We start from the raw sequence: 19,453 nt of genomic DNA, 5'->3' as shown, positions 1-19,453 counted from the left end.
ATTACATGACCTGTGTAACTCCACACCATGTACATCCAGATGAATGAGAAGTTATACTCCATTTATGTATGATGCATCAAAATGCATTCTACTGTCATGTATAACTAATTAGAACAAATTTTTAAAAGTGCCTATTTTGCTGAATTACAAATGGAAGTCCAAAGCAGAGCCAGATTTTTTATATAAAGACCATCATGATACACCGTTATTGCTTCATAAGATGGAGTGGCTTTGGAAGGTGTGGTGAGGATGGAAGCTTTACTGTGTTTCCTTTGCACTGGACCAGGATCCTGGACTGGAGAAAAGAACTTGGGACACATTTGGGCTGAAAGTTCTCTCCTTGTATAAGCAGTGTGCATGGAAGCATGTATTGTACTTGTATAGGGTATCATCATGTTTCAGCCACTGTATCAGATGTATTTTGCTACAACAGAATAACTGCTTATATGACACTGTGTGGGAGATGGTGTTCCACGTGGTATTGAACTGGGATGACCTGTCAGAGCAAGGCATCAGGAAATCAGCATAGTGTTAAGTCAGGACCTTATGTGTGATTGCTTATTCATTCATCTATTTATTTATTCAACAAATATTGAGTGTCTTCGATATTCTAGACATTAGCATTAGAGTAGGGAAACAAGCAACACGCCTACCCTTGTGAAGTTTATGTTCTGTAGGGAAAGACTAACACTAAAGAAGTGTTTTAAATAGACAAGGTATCTATACAATTGTGTGTTATGAGGGCAATAAAGGAAATAAAGAAGATCCTTGTTAGAGAAGCCCTCTCTGAAGATGTCATACTTGACCTAAGATAATACCATATGTATAAGTTACATAAGTCAGCCAATGTCGAGGACAGAGTAAATATCAGGCAGAGGGAACACCAAGTACAAAGGCCCAAAGTTGACAAAAGACTTGCCATGTTTGAGCAACAGAAGGGAGACCTTGAGCAAGAGAATAAGTGTATTGGGCCATTTGGTGGGGGCGAAGCCACACAGGACCTGCCACCATTGTTTCCCATTTGGACTACTGAAATAGCCACTGGTTGAAATTATAGTGGCCTGCACTAGTCAATGCAATGAGAGCAAGAGACGGGAAGAATTTAAGATACATTTTGCAGGTTAGAGTGACTGACAGAGCTTAATGACAATGTCTGAAATGAGGAAAAGAGAAAAACCAAGGATGCCACATAGGTTTCTGCTTGGGCAACTGAGGAGAGATTATGGTGCCATTTTTCTGAGCCTTCAAAGCCGAATAGCTTGCCAGACCTCACTTAGCTAAGACACTGAATTCTACTCTGTGTGAACTCACTTCTTTAGGATTTTTTAAAACTCAGGTGGCAGGTGTGGTCACACCTATAATTCTAGCAACTCAAGAGGCTGAGGCAGGAGGATCAAAAGTTCAAGGCCAGCCTCAGCAACTTAGCAAGACCCTGTCTCAAAATGAAAAATAAAAATGGTGAGATGTGGCTTAGTGGTAAAGCACCCCTGGGTTCAATCCCTTGTACCAAAATGGAAAATATAAAAACCTCTGTGAAGTTATAAAGTTAAATTTCAAAGATCTTTTTTAGAGTTGCAAATAAATTTTCATCTAGATTAAATTGTTAATCTAGAAACATTCTGATGTTCAGAATTAAATAATATTGGCAAACATATTGTTTGTTTGTTTGTTTGTTTTGGTGTGTGTGTGTGTGTATGTGTGTGTGTGTTTGATTGATTGTAAATAAATGGTACTATAATGGAATAAGTCATTTACCTCAAAGCAACAGCCAGAATACTGGGGATGTTTTATCTCAGCATACAAAAAAAAAGTGGTTTTCTGAATTTTTTTCTAGCCTAATAATTTTCTGGAGTTTCTCAGCAACAGAGCAGCTTGTAAGAAAAATTAGATTATAAACTGTGTCCTACAAATATGAACTAAGACTGCAAAGCTTGAACAACAAGGTGCTTGCATAAAGCATCCTGGTTTGTTTCTGTTCTTGATATCCGGATACCCCTCACCCCCAGGTGCTCTGTAGCTTTATACAGATTATTTCTCTAGACTCACAAAGGACCCACCCAGGATATGGGCAGGGTTTTTCAGTAGAGAGGAAAATGGAGACATTTGGGTTGTATATTTCTACCATTTGGTCTCAGCCATTCTGGCCAGGTCGAAGACTCTTGCTAACATAGGTAATTCTTTACTAAAATTTGAATCATGAAATAGATCTTAACTGACCTATAGAAACAATGGCATTGTGTTCTTAACAAAAGCAGGTCATAAATTCTAAGTACATCCAATAGCATATGAATACAGCGAAGCAGACACATTCTAAATCTCTCATCAATAAGCCCCTTATAGGACTGTGCCCAAAAATCAATTAGGGTAATAATAAGGAACAACAACAAATCATACTCAGAAAACCTCTCATAGAAAAGGCATTTATTGTCTCACAGAACAAGACAGAGTGGTTCCAGGCTGGTTCTGCACTTCCGTGATGCCCTTAAGGTCTCAGACTCTTTACCTGTTTGCTTACCAACTCCTGCTTCTTGCCATAGCCCTGAAGCATGTTCCCTAACAGTGGCAGGAAAAGAGAAAGCCTTTCCCAAAAGCCCCTAGTAGACACCCCTTGAGTCCTTGTCCATGGAGCACCCAGTTTTCCCTCATTTAGATCTAATAGTATTATTCTCAACTTTTCCTCTTCTCTCTCATTCCCCCCATTCTCTATGACCTATCTATTCTGATTTAAAAATCTTCCCCCTGTGTTCACTACATTAATTCAGACCCTCATTATCTGCTCTTACAGCTTCCAGTTTATATGTCTTCTACATTACCTCTGGAGTGTTCTTTCAAAATACAAGTCTCATTTTGTTACTATTCTGCTTAAAACTCTTCAGTTATTCTTAGTCACAGATAGGATTAAATTTCAATTTTTTTTCTAGCTGCAGTAATGACTCCTTTTCCCCACCTTTAAAAATAAGAAAAAAAAAATCTTAAAGGATGGCTCAATACAGCTAACAGATGTAGAGCTACCATGGTTGAAAAGTGGGTGGGAAAGGGGCCCATACCTCAGCCAGGTGGATCCCTTTCCTTCTGTTATGTGGAGGTCCCAGAGGCTTTCCCTGGAACAGCAGATAGAGAGAAATGCCTACTAGTCAGAAGGGTATGAACCTCAGGAGTGTCAGCCATGCTAATATCATAGACAAATGATGTGGAATCTAAAGTCAGGGGAATGCTCACCCAGAGAGCACAGAGAGAAAGGAAGAGTGCCCTACAAAGAGAGCTTCAAAAGTTACATTGATACAATGCTCATAAACCATGTAACATCCAACAAAGCAGTGTTTCTGTTTCACATTTCAAACTTTAAGAATGTGCCTTAAAGGAAAATTTATGCTCTGATTATATCAGACAAGTTTACCCAATCAGATTCTTGAGAACAAAGTAAGGATAGTTACAGACCAAAAATGCAACTCTTATCAAAACCTGAGATTAACAATTTCCAGTTATTTTATTTGTGATGGGCTTTTTGTTTGTTTGGTAGTGGATATTGAACCCAGGGTTTCACAGATGCTGGGCTAGAGTCCTAATACTGAGCTACATCTCCAACCCTCCAGTTTGTTTGAAATGTTCTTGTGTTTATATTTTCATTCTTATAGCTACTTTTTAAAAGAGGTACAAAATTGCTGTGATAACCAAAGAGAAGAGTCTCTATTTTCACAAGGCTTTTCAAATTAGAAATCCTGAGTTACAAACATTTCATGTCTTTCCATTTCTGATCAAGGTAGTTTTGTGTTAATTAAGCTTAAGAATAAAATTTCAAACAAATACAATAACCAAATATGTTAGTTATCATAACTATTCTCCTGCTGCTGAAATCAACTTGCATTTATTTTTTGTTTATTTAAGAATTTAGTGTTTTTTATTGTTCTGTGAAGACTAAACAGCTATTTAGATGCAGATTACATTCTTGTTATGGAATATAACCTTCTTCATGAGGCCGGAGATATTAAAGAACAATTTTATCAAGTAAAGGAGCTGTCAATTTGAGGCAAGAGATGAATGATTGTGCAGTTTACAACTTATAGACAGTTGATATCATCAGAAAGGGAGGGGAGGGATGGAGGGAACCGAAGGGAACTGGTCATGGCAGATTCCAACCAGGCCATACTGTTAACTTTACTTGTTTTCATCCATTCTCAATTCAAAGAGGATTGAGGAAAGCTTGTCCTTAAGTATTTTGTGTGGGCTCTAAACAAACAAACCATCAGTCTTGCTTCCCCTTTGGCTCTATCTCTGATGCTCACTTCCTGTCTACCTAGGTCTCTTTTCTTCCATCACCATATGCTTTTCTGCTTCTACCTTTATAGTCTGCCCCCATCATACCTGGAGCTGACCTGTTTCTTGTCACCATCTTTAATGTCAGATTTTGTAGAGTCAGGCTCAACCTTTGCTGACGACAGCAGCTCCATTAGGGCACCACAGAGTACATTTGCTATTTCCTAGCTTTTCCTGCAACCCCACCTGAAGAGCCCACACTTCCCCCAACTTGCTCACTTTTGTCTGGGACTTCTCAGAAACTGAGCACCAATCAGAAGCTGAAAATATGTACCAATTGTCTGGAGCTTCAAACTGATTTCGATTCTCTCCTAATCCTTTTAAACATGATGTTTTTAAATTAAGAGTAGCAGAGACAAAGTGATTTAGGAAAATGATAATGTTATCCTAGCCTATTTCAGTGCCACTCTAACATCGTTAAGAAAATTAACTGTTAGATTTGATCAATGTTGTTGAAATGAACTGTGATCATTCCCAGAGTAGCTGGAGTAAAATTCTCACCCAGCAGGAGCAGTTTTAATGACCGAAGAATAGTAACCAAGAGAAGCAACTGAACTTCAATGCATTGCTGACCTCATACCCTACCTCTCTCCTCTCTTTTTCAGGCACAACATGTTTGATTGCTCTGCTATCAGATAAAGACCTCACTGTGGCCAATGTGGGTGACTCACGAGGAGTCCTGTGTGACAAAGATGGGAATGCCATTCCCTTGTCTCATGATCACAAGCCTTACCAACTGAAGGAAAGAAAAAGGATAAAGAGAGCTGGTGAGATGTGACTACCTCTAGAGAATGTCTGCCATCTTGTTTGGTGGACAAAGGGCTTGCTTGGAGACCTCCTGGGCTAGAAATTAGTGGGTCACTACAGAGGCTGCTACTGAGGTAGCTGTGACTTTGTAATGTTTCCTCCCAAATAAATGGCCCCTGAATTTGCCCCTCCTCATGACTAAATATTCCAGAAGGGAACCCCTTTTCCAGATTAATAAGATCTTTGGACCATTGCTTCCTGCTTTATTCTCATCTCTTACCATATTCTGCTTCCCTTTAGTCATGCCAAATTACTAACCATTTCCCCAAATGACCTTTGTTTCTGATACCTCTCTGCCTTTGCAAGTGCTATTCCCACTCTTAATGGATGACAATTACTTGTCCCTTGAGATTCAACTTCAGGATATCCTTTTGGAAACCTTCTGTGTCACTGTGGCAAAGGCTCCCCAGTCTAGGTTAGGTCTTCTGTCTTTCTACAGTATCCAAAATGGTCCTCTTGGATCACCTTTCACAATGCATACATAGCTGTCTTATGTTCCTGACTGAGCTCTTTGAGGGCAAGAACTTAGTCTTGTTCATCTCCATCACTTAGTTCAGTGATTAGTATAATAAATATTTCAGAGCATGGTGGAAGGGTCCCTTATTAATTTGTCCAACACGCCCTCTACCCAAAAAATTTTTCACGGAGTTTACATTCTGAAATTGGCCTAGGAGTGGGGAATGGATCAGATAGATGTGAACCAAAAAAATTAATTAGTAAAAATAACCAACTTATATAGAATATTGCAAGGTGATAACTGCTATGGAGAGACATAAAGCTGGTATGGGAATGGGGAGTGTCAGGAAATTGCAGTTTTATGAAAAGTGGTCCATATTGGCTTCACTAAATTGACATTTGGACAAAGACTCCAAGGAGGATTATCAGTTGATTATTCTATTTTCAAAACTAGATTTGGGATAGTCTGTGGAAGGAAAGAATTCCTTTGCTCCACAGACTGACAACTTCATGACACACCAGGCAGCAGACCAGCTGGAAGTACAATGCTCAGGCACACTAGTCTCTAACCAGCATGGATCCCTGATGTCTGCAGTTTGACTCTCAATCTCTGTAGGTCAGCTTCTGCCCAATGAGTAAATGAAGTGAATCTAATGAACATTTAAGTTTTCACAGTAGGACTCTGTACTATGGAGTCAAAAGTATTTGCATTTTATTCCAACCCCTTGCTTCAATGACTGCTTGAGATGCAGAATAGTTTTGAATGAAAGCTTTTGGTCAGGTTTCTGTTGATGAGATGGAACAAACAATGACTTCAGACATCTATCAAGGCTCCAGGGAGTGTTAGCAAAAGGCTCTGACTTCCTTAAGTGTGAAGGTAGCATCTCCCCACAACTGCCCTCTGTGAGCCTGGATTTAAGATCCAGGTGGCCCACTCTGTTGTGGGCTGATCATTCAGAAAACACTCTCAGTCCAAATTTGGTCCAAATTGGAGAGCCTTTATTAGCCATCTGGCTATGCCCACCTCTGTGCACACAAACTTTTAAGGATAAAAATCATTTCACCCTGTGCAGGAGTCTGCAACTAGGTAAAGCAAGCTTGGTTTCAGAAGCTAAATTTAACAGTTATGTGGGCTGTTACAATGTTACAAGTATCTGTCTGCAGTAGCTGGGGATTTTTTTTTTTTTTTTTTTTTTTTTGGTTAGGGGTGAGTTGACATTTGTGGTTGGGTAGAGGTTGCAGCAATTAAAGTTTCTTAACTGGTTTAACTGCACACTCTAATTAAGATAGTTCCTTTTAAGACAGATCACTTAGGCTAAGTTCTTAAGTACTTCTAACTTATAACCAGAATAGCTTAATATTACTTATCCTATAATTTTACCTTATCTTGTTAATAATATCCTATAATCTATATGATGCTTACTGACTAAGCTAAGCTATAACAACTCTTGCATAACACAGACAAGGATGTGTACATGATACATCCGGAGCTGTCATCTTTGTATCCAGTACTCTGTTTTGAAATATCACTGCCATTTCATTCTCCCTCCTCTTCCCTGTCACACCCAACACCCCACTCCCACCCTACAGTGATTGTATATAGAAGTAAATTTGGACACCACTTCTAAGGAGAGACCTGCTCTGTTCTTTATTTGGTCAAGGGTATATTTTATAGGAGGCTTAAAGAACAAGGATTAGTTTTGTCATCATTATGTGTGTCTTCTCTGATCATTGTTCCCACTCCTGATTAGTGTGACAATAAGCTCCAACCAGTCTGGGCCAAAAACTGTACATAATAGTCTTTCTCTATTCCTATGCTGTTTCCAATAACAACATCAACATCAACTGCCACTTATTTGTGTTCATTCTGTTCTAGGAGCCAAGCCGAGAGCTTTACAGACTTTTTGTCTTTAACTATCTTATGAGGATGATAATCATGTCACAGCCAACAAACTGGCACTTAGAGAAGCTTGTGTGTTCAGTGACTCACAGCTAGTGAATGGGAGGACCAGAATTGAAATGAGGACTGACTCCATTGCCCATGTTCCTGCCTACTAGACCACGCTTCCTGGAATGCTCTCCTGCATCCCTGCCTATAGAAGTCCTATCCATCAGTCAAGCCCAGATTTAACACCCATTCCCCCATGCTCATCACACCCAGAAATCATCCCTCTGTCTTCCCTCTGCTTTCAGCATTTAGCAGATACTATTCTCCCCTGAAACAATACTACTTTGTGCTTGTAGCATTTAATGTGTGTCTTCTTATCTCTCCTGCCAGACTGTCTATTTCTTTAGAGAAAGGTCTGGATCTTATATAATGTTGTATCCTACAAATTGCCTTCCAAGGAGTAGGTATTTAATAAATACCTGAAAAAAATATATGTGAATGAACAGATTTTAGCTCCTTTAAAGAAAAATAATAGATAACATTACTGAAAGCCTATATTATTCAAGCATGGTGCTAAATGATTTATATGGAATGACTCCTTTATATCTCACAGCAATAGTAGATAATGTCCCCATTTTGCAGTGAGACCAAGGAACAGAGAGAAAATTTCATCCAAAGTCACACATAGCTACAAGTGACAGAGTCAGGAATCAAATCCAAGCAGCCTGGCCTGAGCCTTCAATGTATATGTTAAAATGTACTCTTCCTTAATCCCAAACCTGTTTAGGGGGGAGGGTATCAGTCAGCTTATTCTCTACTGTGACCAAAAGACTTGACAAGAATAATTAGAAGAGGAAAAGTTTATTTGGGGGTTCATGGTTTCAGAGGTCTCAGTTCATAGACATTTGGTTCTATTTGCTATAGGCCTGAGGTGAAGCAGAACATCATGGCAGAAGAGTGGTAGAGGGAAAAAAAAAAAAAAAAAAGAAGAGTGGTAGAGGAAAGCAGCTCAGCACATGGCACCAGGAAGGAGAGAGAGAGAGAGAAAGAGAGAGAGAGAGAGAGAGAGAGCACTTTTCTCACCACAGACAAAAAATATACCCTAAAGGCACACCCCAAATGATCCACCTCCTCCAGCCACGTTCTACCTGCCTGTAGTTACCATCCAGTTAATCCCTATCAGGAAATTAATACACCGATTATGTTAAGGCTCTCGTAACACAATCATTTCACTTCTAAACTCTCTTGCATTGGGTCACACATGAGCTTTGGGGAGGCACATTATATCCAAACCACAACAGTTTTGAGATATACATAGGGGCATCCAAGGGCAGCCATAGGCTAAGTGATCATTCCATTGATGTCTCTGGTGTCTGTCTACCTGCCTTTCAGTGCTCCCTTGCCACTCTCCTCCAGTTCCCACCCTAGTGCTCTCTACTGCAGTCACTGAGCTTCCACAGGGTTAAAACTGATGCCTCTCCCTTGTGTGTACCTTACTATTATACTCTAGTTGATATATTCCTGAAGGCCTTAGAGGTTTAAGGATGAGGGCATGAGGATCTCCTGAAAGGCTGTCAAACTCAAGCCATGCAGCAGAATGCTGCTTGGTGAGGGAAAGTACTGTGGTCCAGCTTACACATAGTAGGTCAATCTGTTGTACATGTTCACAGTGCCAGGTGTGGGAGATATCAGCTCGGCAAGCTAATGGGCTTCTTCTGTCTTTCTAGGTGGTTTCATCAGTTTCAATGGTTCCTGGAGGGTCCAGGGAATCCTGGCCATGTCTCGCTCCCTGGGGGATTATCCACTGAAAAACCTCAATGTGGTCATTCCAGACCCAGACATCCTCACTTTTGACCTGGACAAGCTCCAGCCTGAGTTCATGATCTTGGCATCAGATGGCCTATGGGATGCCTTCAGCAATGAAGAAGCAGTCCGATTCATCAAGGAGCGCTTGGATGAACCTCACTTTGGAGCCAAGAGCATAGTCTTACAGTCATTTTACAGAGGCTGTCCTGATAATATTACTGTCATGGTGGTAAAGTTCAGGAATAGCAGCAAAGCAGAAGAGCAGTGAACCCTTCGGGGTCTCAGCTGCCTTAGACTAAAGGACTTTTGACACACTGGTCTCTTTTAATGTAGTAAAAGGTGTGGGAATTGTAATTAGGATCATCCATCCCAGACACTGAATCCCCACCCCACCCCCTTCAGTGATGAACAGAGGATACCCCTGGCCAATGTAGTTGAGTGGCTGAAAAAATGGTTTCTTTGTTTCCCCAACTCTTCAATGTCCAAAATATATAAATAGGTAGCTGTAGATCCACATGTATGAAGTGAACAGCAGATGCACCATGTATTCTCCTTCTTAAGATTCTTTTTAAGATCCCTTTCAGGGTCCTGCAGGCATCAGCCTTTATGTCCCCTCTGAAACCCTGGGTGGGACAAGCCTCCCTTCCTGCATAAGACAGGCCATTGTGACCTATAAGTCAGGGGCTGATGTTCAGTCAAGGGGCAAAGTAGTCCTAGAATGTGTGGTCCTCCTGAGTCCATGTTTTCTCCTGAGCAGCAGCCTGGAAACAGATTTGGAACTGTTTATGATTTGTGGGCTGCTCTTGGAGGCTGAGGAAAACTGTGAGGATGGGCGATCAGTGACAGCGCCTGCACAGTAGAAATAACCCTTTTCCCTTCCTCCTTTTATTAGTTAAATAGATTTTGGGTACCACCTGACCAACCTTTGTATGTTTATCCTAATCATGCATGACCTTACCTTTTGCTTACTCCTTCCTGTATGTAATGGGCAATTATTAATTTCATAACAGACACCACAATTTTTCATCTTAGCTAATCAAGAAATCATATTAGGGGAAATGAAAACCGCAAATCACAATGCCATCATTCCTTCCACCTTTAAGAACAGGTAGAGGAAAACCATACTGAATGAGTCACAGTGCTCCTTGGAAAGCTGGCAGTTTGCACTGGAAGTGAAAGGAGTGAGCAGGTGAGATTATCATCCTGAAGTGAACACCAGCTGCAAGTTTTTGTGCAGTTTTCCTCAAGCCCTAGCTTAATAGCTTTTGAGCATCTTTCAAGCAGTATTTGAAGAAGCAACAGCCTAGAACTGCATGTGTTCCTTGAAGCCAGAAAAACGTTCCCAGACTTTGGAATTATGTGGTGAACTACTGGGGCATGCTTTTTCTCGCCAATGAAAAGGATGAAGCTTTTCACATTTGGTTGCAAACCTCTGTCCACATTGGGTAGCCTTCCTCAGGCAAAGGCAAACTGCCCCACATCGACTGAAGGGACTTGTGGGGGACTTGTGTGCAGTGGCAGCAAAGGATGAGAATTCAAACAAGAACCCACATCGATAAGTGGCCTAGAATTATTTGGAGGCCTGGCTTTGCTGTTCTCTGTTTCCTATCAATCACCAAAGTCATATTTTTTCCAGCCTCAGCATTTTATAAGTTAATTTATAAAAAATGCTGGGTTATCCTCTTTGCCTGAAGAAGGCAGCTCTAACAGCTAAGACTTTGTTGCATCCCCACCCCCAGGTGCACCTGGTTTTATTCTTTCTGAGTGGACATTAGTCCTTACAAATGCCTGTTCACTGGCCACCTCCAACCCATGGTGCCCTACCCTCTGTTCCCCTTCAGCTGCAGAGCTTTCCTGAAGCAGTTTCCAGGAAAGAACTCAGGAGAATGATTAACTTGTGCCGCGAAGAACTGCAGTTTGTCTTGATACTTCCAAGAACTTACCTATCTTTGACTGCAATAAGAATTAATAATGATTTCCCAAGATTTTGTATTCTGTATTTTCCAACATTAATGTTAGAATCTTGATTGTTGTTTTTTAGCCATAGAATGTTTTAGTATAAAATATCTGCTGCCATTTTAGATTTAAGCAGTTGTTCCTTGAAAGACACTGAACATTTGGATGTGTGTATTTAGGGCAGAGGTGGGAACAGAAATGTGGGAAACAAATTATTGTGATCAGTGATGGGCATTCAAACCAGGTAGCTGAGTTTGCTTGAATATCTAGGATGTTCTGATCTGGAATCACCCACCATTTAATTGAAGGTCCAACATTTTAGAGTTCACAGTATCTTTCCTTTTTATATTTTTGCTTAGTGCAAAAATGCATAACAAGCAAAGTACATTGTATTGTCTAAAATGAAAATAGTGAAGCTTTGGTGAAGATGAAAAAGGTATCAAATTAGTAAATTCTGTACTTATTTATTTAAGCAAACTTTCTTAACAGATACAGTGCTGAGTGTACAAGATATGTACATGCCTTTTTAAAAAAAAAATTGAGGTTCACAAGGCATCTTCTAAATTTTGCTTTGTAGAATTAGTTCATTTCTGATTTTAACCAAATAGAGTGTATATCTCACACTCCTTTTCTGCCTCTTTCCCCCTACTATGATTTGTAATTTTTTAAAGGTAGAAGTATGGACAAAATAGTGGTTTGATTAATTGTTATGTACAAAATCAAAGTACTCTGTTCCCTTCCCCTGTCCTCCTGGAACTCTCTCCCTGATCCTTTTCCAGTTGTTAGGGGTCTGAGAACAGCACATCTGGGCTGCCCTGTGGTATACTGGCTGCCTCCCCCACTTCTCTAGAAGCTCAGGAAAGTTGGATCTAGCCTATAGGTAAAATGAGAAGTTTGCATGTAAAGCTTCCCTAAACAGCACTGCCAAAGCTTCGGAATTGTCATCTGAGACTGCCCCTACTCCCTAGTTAACCTGAGTTTGAATTGCCAATAGTCTCCACAGTGCCAAATTTTGGGATGGTTCTACAGTCTTTTGGAAATGAAGCTGGGAATGACCACATGCTCCTGAGCAAGAGGGCAATCCCAGATCCTCATTAATGCACTGCTCTGCTGCTGCTTCTTTGGCAATTTGTACTCATTAAATGGGTTAGAAATGGGAGGACGGGAAATTTTTAAAATTCAGTGTATTTGCAATTCTTTAATCATAGGAATAAACTCTACTTATGTAGAGAGCTCCAACACTAGTCCCCAAGACCTGAATTTTTTTTTAATGTGACCAACTTATATGAGGCAATTAACTCTGAGTCACTGTTCTGATGCAACATGACTATATGCATATATATTCATTACTGGCAACTAATGGCTACGTTCTAATCCTTGCTGTGGATTGAAGATATTGGCCTATTGTATTTTGCATATGTGGAGTATTACACAGAGAGTGTTATATAGTAAAGGAGCATATGCAAACTGGATAATTTAAAACACCTTATTGACTTTGACATTTCACACAAATGGTAAAAGGGACTGCATGACAGAATCCTCTCTGAAGTGGATCTAGGAAACTAATTACATTATTGGAATGAGTCACCGGAGTATGTGGAAATGCATGAGGGATTGACAAGAAGCAAAGAAGGGATCACTTTTTCCTTTGCCAGGTATACCTTGATTTTCTTTTTTTTCCCTTTCCTCCATGAATTGTTGGCAGATCTCTCTTGCAACTATTTCAATGTAAGGCTTACATTGAAAAAGGATGAAATTTCATTGTACCTTTGAAAGTATAGGGAAATATGCTTTATATAAATCTTTATTTTCCAATGATTTCAGAAATTATTTTTCCCTTCTTTCAACACATCATAAATTGATCTTCCCTTTATAGTCCCCCAGAATTACCTTTGCATGTTATACCAGCATTTCCAGCAGTTCTGGAAAAATGTAATGACTGTTAGCTACTATGCTGGGGCCTGTTTAATTGCATCTGGACTAAAACATTATCTGAATTTTTGAGATTGTTAGCTGCACACTAAAAAATAGTAGAATCTGATGTTCCCCAAAGTGTGTTCCAAAGAACCAAGTTCCAAAGATGCTCTTTCAAATATAGGGCTTCAGGGTCAAAAAAGTTTGGGAAACATGGTCTTAGAAAGTACATATAAGCTCATTGAAGCCTCTAATTTAAATATACTGCAGTGGAACGGGAAACATACCATATGCATAATTTCTGTTAGCTCTGTGTTTCCCAGATTAATTTGACCGCAGAACCTTTTTAAAATAATACCTAGTAACATTCAATGAATACACTTTGGGAAATTCTGATATATTGAAATATGTTTTCTCATTCCAATAACATTCAAGGAATACACTTTGGGAAATTCTGATATATTGAAATATGCTTTCTCATTCGCCATGACTTTTTATAGTAGCAGTACAGTTTGCAATTTAGTAGCACTAATCCTTTCATGGAAGAGGCTGATTAAATAGAAACAGTTTAAAAATAATCTTATTTAATGTGACTACTAGCACCTCATATTGATAGCAGAAGTCTAACAAGTTTTCCCTCATGTGAATAACAAGTAAGAGCTTTACCTTACACAGGAAGTTCTCAAGTTCATTCCAAGATCTTTCAGTGCTTTTTTGCAGTTATATTTGCTCTCCAGGTTGAATAAATATTTTTTGTTTCATCACTATATGTGATAGTTTAAAATATAGAGAAAATAATAGAACAGGAAAAAGTTCATGTTTGATTTTAACTCACTTTTGAAATTTTAACTCAATTTTAAAAATTAACTACATTGAATAATAATGGAAGTGCAAACTTAACACCTATTTACTCTTTCCTCTATTCTCTCTAGATTCAATGAAATAATTTAAAATCAACTGGAGCTCCTAGGTCCTAAATTTCTGTTATATGTCATCTTACCTTTCATATTTTATATATATTAAGTTTAGCAAGTTATCTCTTGCCTAACATGTAAGGTTTGATCATGGTTCCATAATAGTCACTTTCAGTTTCGGCAGTTTGTTTGGGATGCCATTACAGATAACCCCCCAATAATGGATGAAACATGGTACAGAGTGAATTTAGGGTAAAATCAGTAATTTAAAATTATATCCAATATTTAGGAATCTGCCCACCCTCTGAACCTATCTAAAATCTAAAGGTAGAATCCCTTATACTAGGTGGAATATTGCAAAGGGCAAGGGACAGTCAGTACCATGAGGCTTCCATTGTTTCTGAATATGTTTTCTAATATGTAAATTTTTGCTGATTCCTAGTAATGTTAATGCTCTGTCCATTATTCTTTTTATAACTGTTAAGCTACAAACTATTACACTGAAGGTTGATTATGATAATTTTTACATGTTTAGTAATAACCACACCATCATATGTACAATCACTTTAATAAATCCAACTTAAAGACTTTGAGGAAAACACGTAGTAACTGTTCATTTTGAAAAATCATCATAGGCATTTTCACTATCTAAAACTTCAACAAATACAAGAATGAAGCAAAGGAGTAGGTTATATTTAAAGATGTACACAGCTTCATTTATTCTAGGAGTTTTATAATCTGGTATTATTTAACCATAAAATCCTGCCTGCCATTTGCCTGTGTGTGTGTGTGTGTGTGTCTGTGTGTGTGTACTGGGAATTGAACCCAGGGCCTTGCACTTGTTAGGTAAGTACTCTAACACTGAGCTATACCCCTAGCCTTTTTTATTTTTATTTTAAGACATGATCTCACTAAATTGCACAGACTAGTCTTGAACTTGGGTTCCTCCTACCACAGCCTCTCCAGAAGGTGGGATTACAGGCATCCACCACTGTGCCTAGCCACATTAATTCTGGAAACCTCCAAGACCAGCATTCCTAGCTCTGAGCACAAGCAGAATCTTATAAAAGCTCTAGTGGCTGATGGTGGGGTAGGAGTTAGGGGATGAGGAGTAGCAGGAAAATTGGCCTGTGTCACTTGCTACCTCTACAGGAGCAAGACTGAATTAGCTACACATTCTCTCATCACCTTCTAGCATGAGTCAATCCAGAAATTAATGTGATGAATTACTTCAAAATATTTATATTTTAATTAGATAAATCATTGTTTTAAATGTGTTCATGCAGAAGCAAAGGTAGAAATAATGGTCAAGGAATTGGGAGAGGATGGCCTTTGGGATAACCAGATATGAAAAATATAAAAGTAGGTAATCAGAGATATAAATTACCAGGCTTTTCCCATATATAGGAAGTGTTCAGTAGTGATTCCTGACACCTGCACATAGATCAGTAGGACACAATTGTATTTTTTAAAAACATCAATATTCTAAAAGGGAAGTCAGGTTTTTTTTTTTCAATAATATAAAGTGGTAAAATTATAGTCCCTATTCCATTTTTTTCCCCAACGAAAACAGATATGGTGTCATTTATTGCTGTCCTAAACACCTTTACTGTCCTTTCCAAATCTTGGACATGCTTTTACCCTGAATCCTTAGAATTTCTGCATTTGCGAAAAGGAACTACTCCTTTTTAGAATTTTAAAAGATACTAAATAGTTGGCCTTTCATTTTAGATTGCCTGAATTAAACTGAAATCAAATAAACACAGTCATGGTCACAACTGAGAGTGTTTTAACATAGTGGTAATTTTCCAAATGCCAACACGAATACTAGTGAGTACCAATTTATAACAGACAATTTCACGAAAATGAACCACATGATAATTTAATGTTTTTGCTTCGTATAATGAAAAGGGTCATCTTGCTCATATAATTTTTTTAAAAAAAGTAACCCTGCAGAAATGGTGCTTTAGACATCTCTAATTCAAGAAAATGGTATCTCTTGAATACATTTTAAATTTTCTTCCTCATAGTGTATGAAAGAAAAAAATGGTGACTGCTGAGTATAATTATGGAAAGATAAATTTACTACATGGGGAAAACCTAGAATCTGCCTTGGGACATTAACCAAGAATATTTTTCTTATTTAGACTCCAAGGCTATAACCAAAAAGGCTTTATGTATTTATTATCTTGATTATCCTTTTATCTCAGGCATATATTCAGAAAGAATAATAGATGCAACAATGGAAAAACCCATAACTTTTTTTTCTATTATAAAAAGCAGTCTTTGCCCTTTTTCATTTATTTGAAATTAAGTTTCACATTGAAACATTAACATCTACCACATTGTCTTTCATTTTAGTCTTCAATTACTAAAGTAAATAATTTTGATTTATAGCACTTAACATAACTTCGATTTAGATCATAAAGTTGAAATCTATTTAGTGACATCTCAACATTCATTTGGGCAACCAGGAAAAAGAGAACAAAAAGAAATTTTAATAAGTTTGGAAGAATGATTGTTCTGACAAACCTGGAAAATGGTCATTAATCTGTTAATTCCAGGAGCCCCCAAAGTGAACTCTGTTCATTTACATAATCTCTATAAGCAAACTGTATGAGGTTTTTGAATACATATAAGCATCACTGCATTTATAAATATATCTACCTTATGAACAGATTTCACTGGGAAAGTCACTATTTTTAACTACAAGAAAGTCTGCTTATATATTTTATTATTTCCTTTGTTTTATTTTTCTGAGCACAGACCTTGAGCCAAGCAATGACTAAATGAATGTATCCGGTGGTGACCACTCAGGTGCCACATTGCCTTCTTTAGGGGCCCCTATAGATATTAAAACACTTAGTAGTTGGGGCTAGGGTTGTGGCTCAGTGGTAGAGTGCTCGCCTAAAACACTTAGTATTGGCTGAATGGGGTGAAAAACATATTTCATGATTTTCTCCAATGGGCTGAAATTCATAAAGCTAGGACAGAACTACAATTTTTTCTGCATGTAATAATAAATGGTAAGAGATTGGTAAATATCTTGCCCACAGCCGAGCAATTAATTATTCTGTTACTAGATCATCTGCTTTCCCAAGGATGGAGTTGGGAGTTGAGAGACATGGAGGCTTCGGGGACCAGGAAAGAGGGTAAGATTGTCCCAGTGTAGGGACTATGAGTGGTAATTTCTGATAACCTTATTTTACATTTTTAATGTCTGGGTATCCTAAATGTCCCCCTCTCCAATTCTTTCACTATTACTTCTGCTTTTGCTTCTGTGTGAATACTTTTTTTCCTTTCTTTTTATTTTATTTTATTTATTTTTTGGTACCAGGGATTGCACTCAGGGGCACTTGACCACTGAGTCATATCCCCAGCCCTATTTTGTGTTTTATTTAGAGACAGAGTCTCACTGAGTTTCATAGAGCCTAGATTTTTCTGAGGCTGGCTTTGAACTTGAAATCCTCCTATCTCAGCCTCCCAAGCTGCTGGGATTACAGGCATGCAGCACCAGCTATATGAATATATTTTAAATTAGAAATTATCTAATTAAAATATAAATGTTTTGAGATAATTAATGATAGCACATTTGACTTTTTAACTGGCTTATGACAGAAGGTGATGAGAGAATGTGTGTCCCAAGAAGCCTTCACCCTATTGGGACAGCAGCTATGCATCGGCTCCATGGGTCTGGTCAAACAGGTTGTCTATCCCTCTGTAAAAGAACAGGAGAAAATGGAACATCTCTCCATGACCCATTTTTATTTTTGTTCCCAAGAATCTATAAAGTGTAACACTCTCATGCCTCAAAGGAGAAGCCAGAACTGAAAGTATTTATCATTAGTATTCCTGAGTATAAGGAATTATACAGAAAATTAACATACTTCAGGAGTACAAACAGAAGACTAAAGCCAGACTTTTTTTTTTTTAAGAGAGAGTGAGAGAGGGAGAGAGAGAGAGAGAGAGAGAGAGAATTTTCATATTTATTTTTTAGTTATCGGCGGACACAACATCTTTGTTTGTATGTGGTGCTGAGGATCAAACCTGGGCTGCAAGCATGCCAGGCGAGCACGCTACCGCTTGAGCCACATCCCCAGCCCTAAAGCCAGACTTTTTTTAATCATAAATTTGGTATTCATAATTACCTTACACATTCTAAGAACTGGGCATGGAATTTTAATTTTGAATTTTTGAGCAAAAGTAACATTTATTTTCTGTATGGAGAAAAACTAAAATTCTAAATATAAGACTTTTATTTTTTAACCACAGAAGTTATGACCTCTTTCTAAATTCTTGTCCTGCTAGCCATCTTCCCTAGACCATGAGAATTCTATTGAAGTAAAATAATTTTTTCCTCTATAGATAGTGAATGGTAAGAAATGAGACTATCTCATTGTGATCAGAAATTGACTTTTTGCTGTTATTTTGTTTTTAATCATGAGAACTTGTAAAAGAAAATTCAAATTAATACAAACCAACTTCTGGTAAGTTAGTTCCTTTTAAAAAACTATTCATAATAAATACAACAAAATCTTGACAAAACTTCATTACTCTTGGTCCTCTTCTGTTTTTATTGGTAATATTTTACACTTGTCTCTTAGAGTCATATGAAACAAAGTTGCAATGTCAGTTTGGTGGAGCATTATCTGCAGTTGATCTCAGAGTGCATGGCATCCGTGGTCACTCAAAATGCATGGCACGTCATTCAGGTCCCTTTGATGTGTGCTGGGGTACAGTTAGCATTGTAGAGACTAATGTGTTCATGCAATCACTAATTCTATATTGTTGTATACAAAATGAACAGCTAAAATTTCACCCTTACAACAAAAATAAATTAAAGCAAAAATAAACACATTAAAGTTATTAAGCTTTACACACTGGTCTGTTGATACTTTTTTCCTTTGATTAAGCTCATTTTCCATTCTAATGTCTCCTCTGGAATTTTACAATTTTGAATTGAAGTAACGGTTGTGTTGGGATTCTACATAGAAAACAGAAAACCAATTATGGTCAGAAGACAAGGCAAAAATATAAAAGCAGGAGATTTGGAACAAAAAAGCCTTACTCTTTCAAAAACAAGGTTAAAATGAATACAAATGTATGCAACAAAAATATTCCTTATTGGCATAGAACAACTTTTGCCCAGTTTGTAATCAGTATTAGGTAACAAGGGTCAAATTAGCTATACATGCATGTAAATTCCAGTAACATGACCTGACACCTTTGAGAAAGTATTCAAAATTGAATATCCATCTGCAAAGGTTTTCCCAAGATGCAGGAAGTAACACTGAAATTTGGATGCAGAGTGAAATAAAGGTGTACTTACACATGCACAGACACACATGTAATCCTATTTTAGGTATTCCAAAAATGAAATGCTCAAAAGTGAACAGGG

The 19,453-nt window shown here is 38.1% G+C and overlaps 1 protein-coding gene across 1 annotated transcript in view; it reads left to right on the top strand.

Moving 5' to 3' along the window:
• Ppm1l (protein phosphatase, Mg2+/Mn2+ dependent 1L) overlaps nucleotides 1-14,654 on the top strand; it is a 289,523-nt gene extending 274,869 nt beyond the window's left edge. The window contains exons 3-4 of the mRNA XM_076867510.2: nucleotides 4,920-5,081; nucleotides 9,193-14,654. Of these exons, the coding sequence (XP_076723625.1) occupies nucleotides 4,920-5,081; nucleotides 9,193-9,539 (509 nt within the window). The 3' untranslated portion in view covers nucleotides 9,540-14,654. The remainder of the gene's footprint in view (nucleotides 1-4,919; nucleotides 5,082-9,192) is intronic.
• The last annotated feature ends 4,799 nt before the right edge of the window (nucleotides 14,655-19,453 follow it).

This window comes from Callospermophilus lateralis, chromosome 10 (genome assembly GCF_048772815.1).
Source record: "Callospermophilus lateralis isolate mCalLat2 chromosome 10, mCalLat2.hap1, whole genome shotgun sequence".
Taxonomy (NCBI): domain Eukaryota; kingdom Metazoa; phylum Chordata; class Mammalia; order Rodentia; family Sciuridae; genus Callospermophilus; species Callospermophilus lateralis.
The sequence above is the reverse complement of the archived record's forward strand: the minus strand, read 5'-3'. Positions and strand labels throughout refer to the sequence as shown.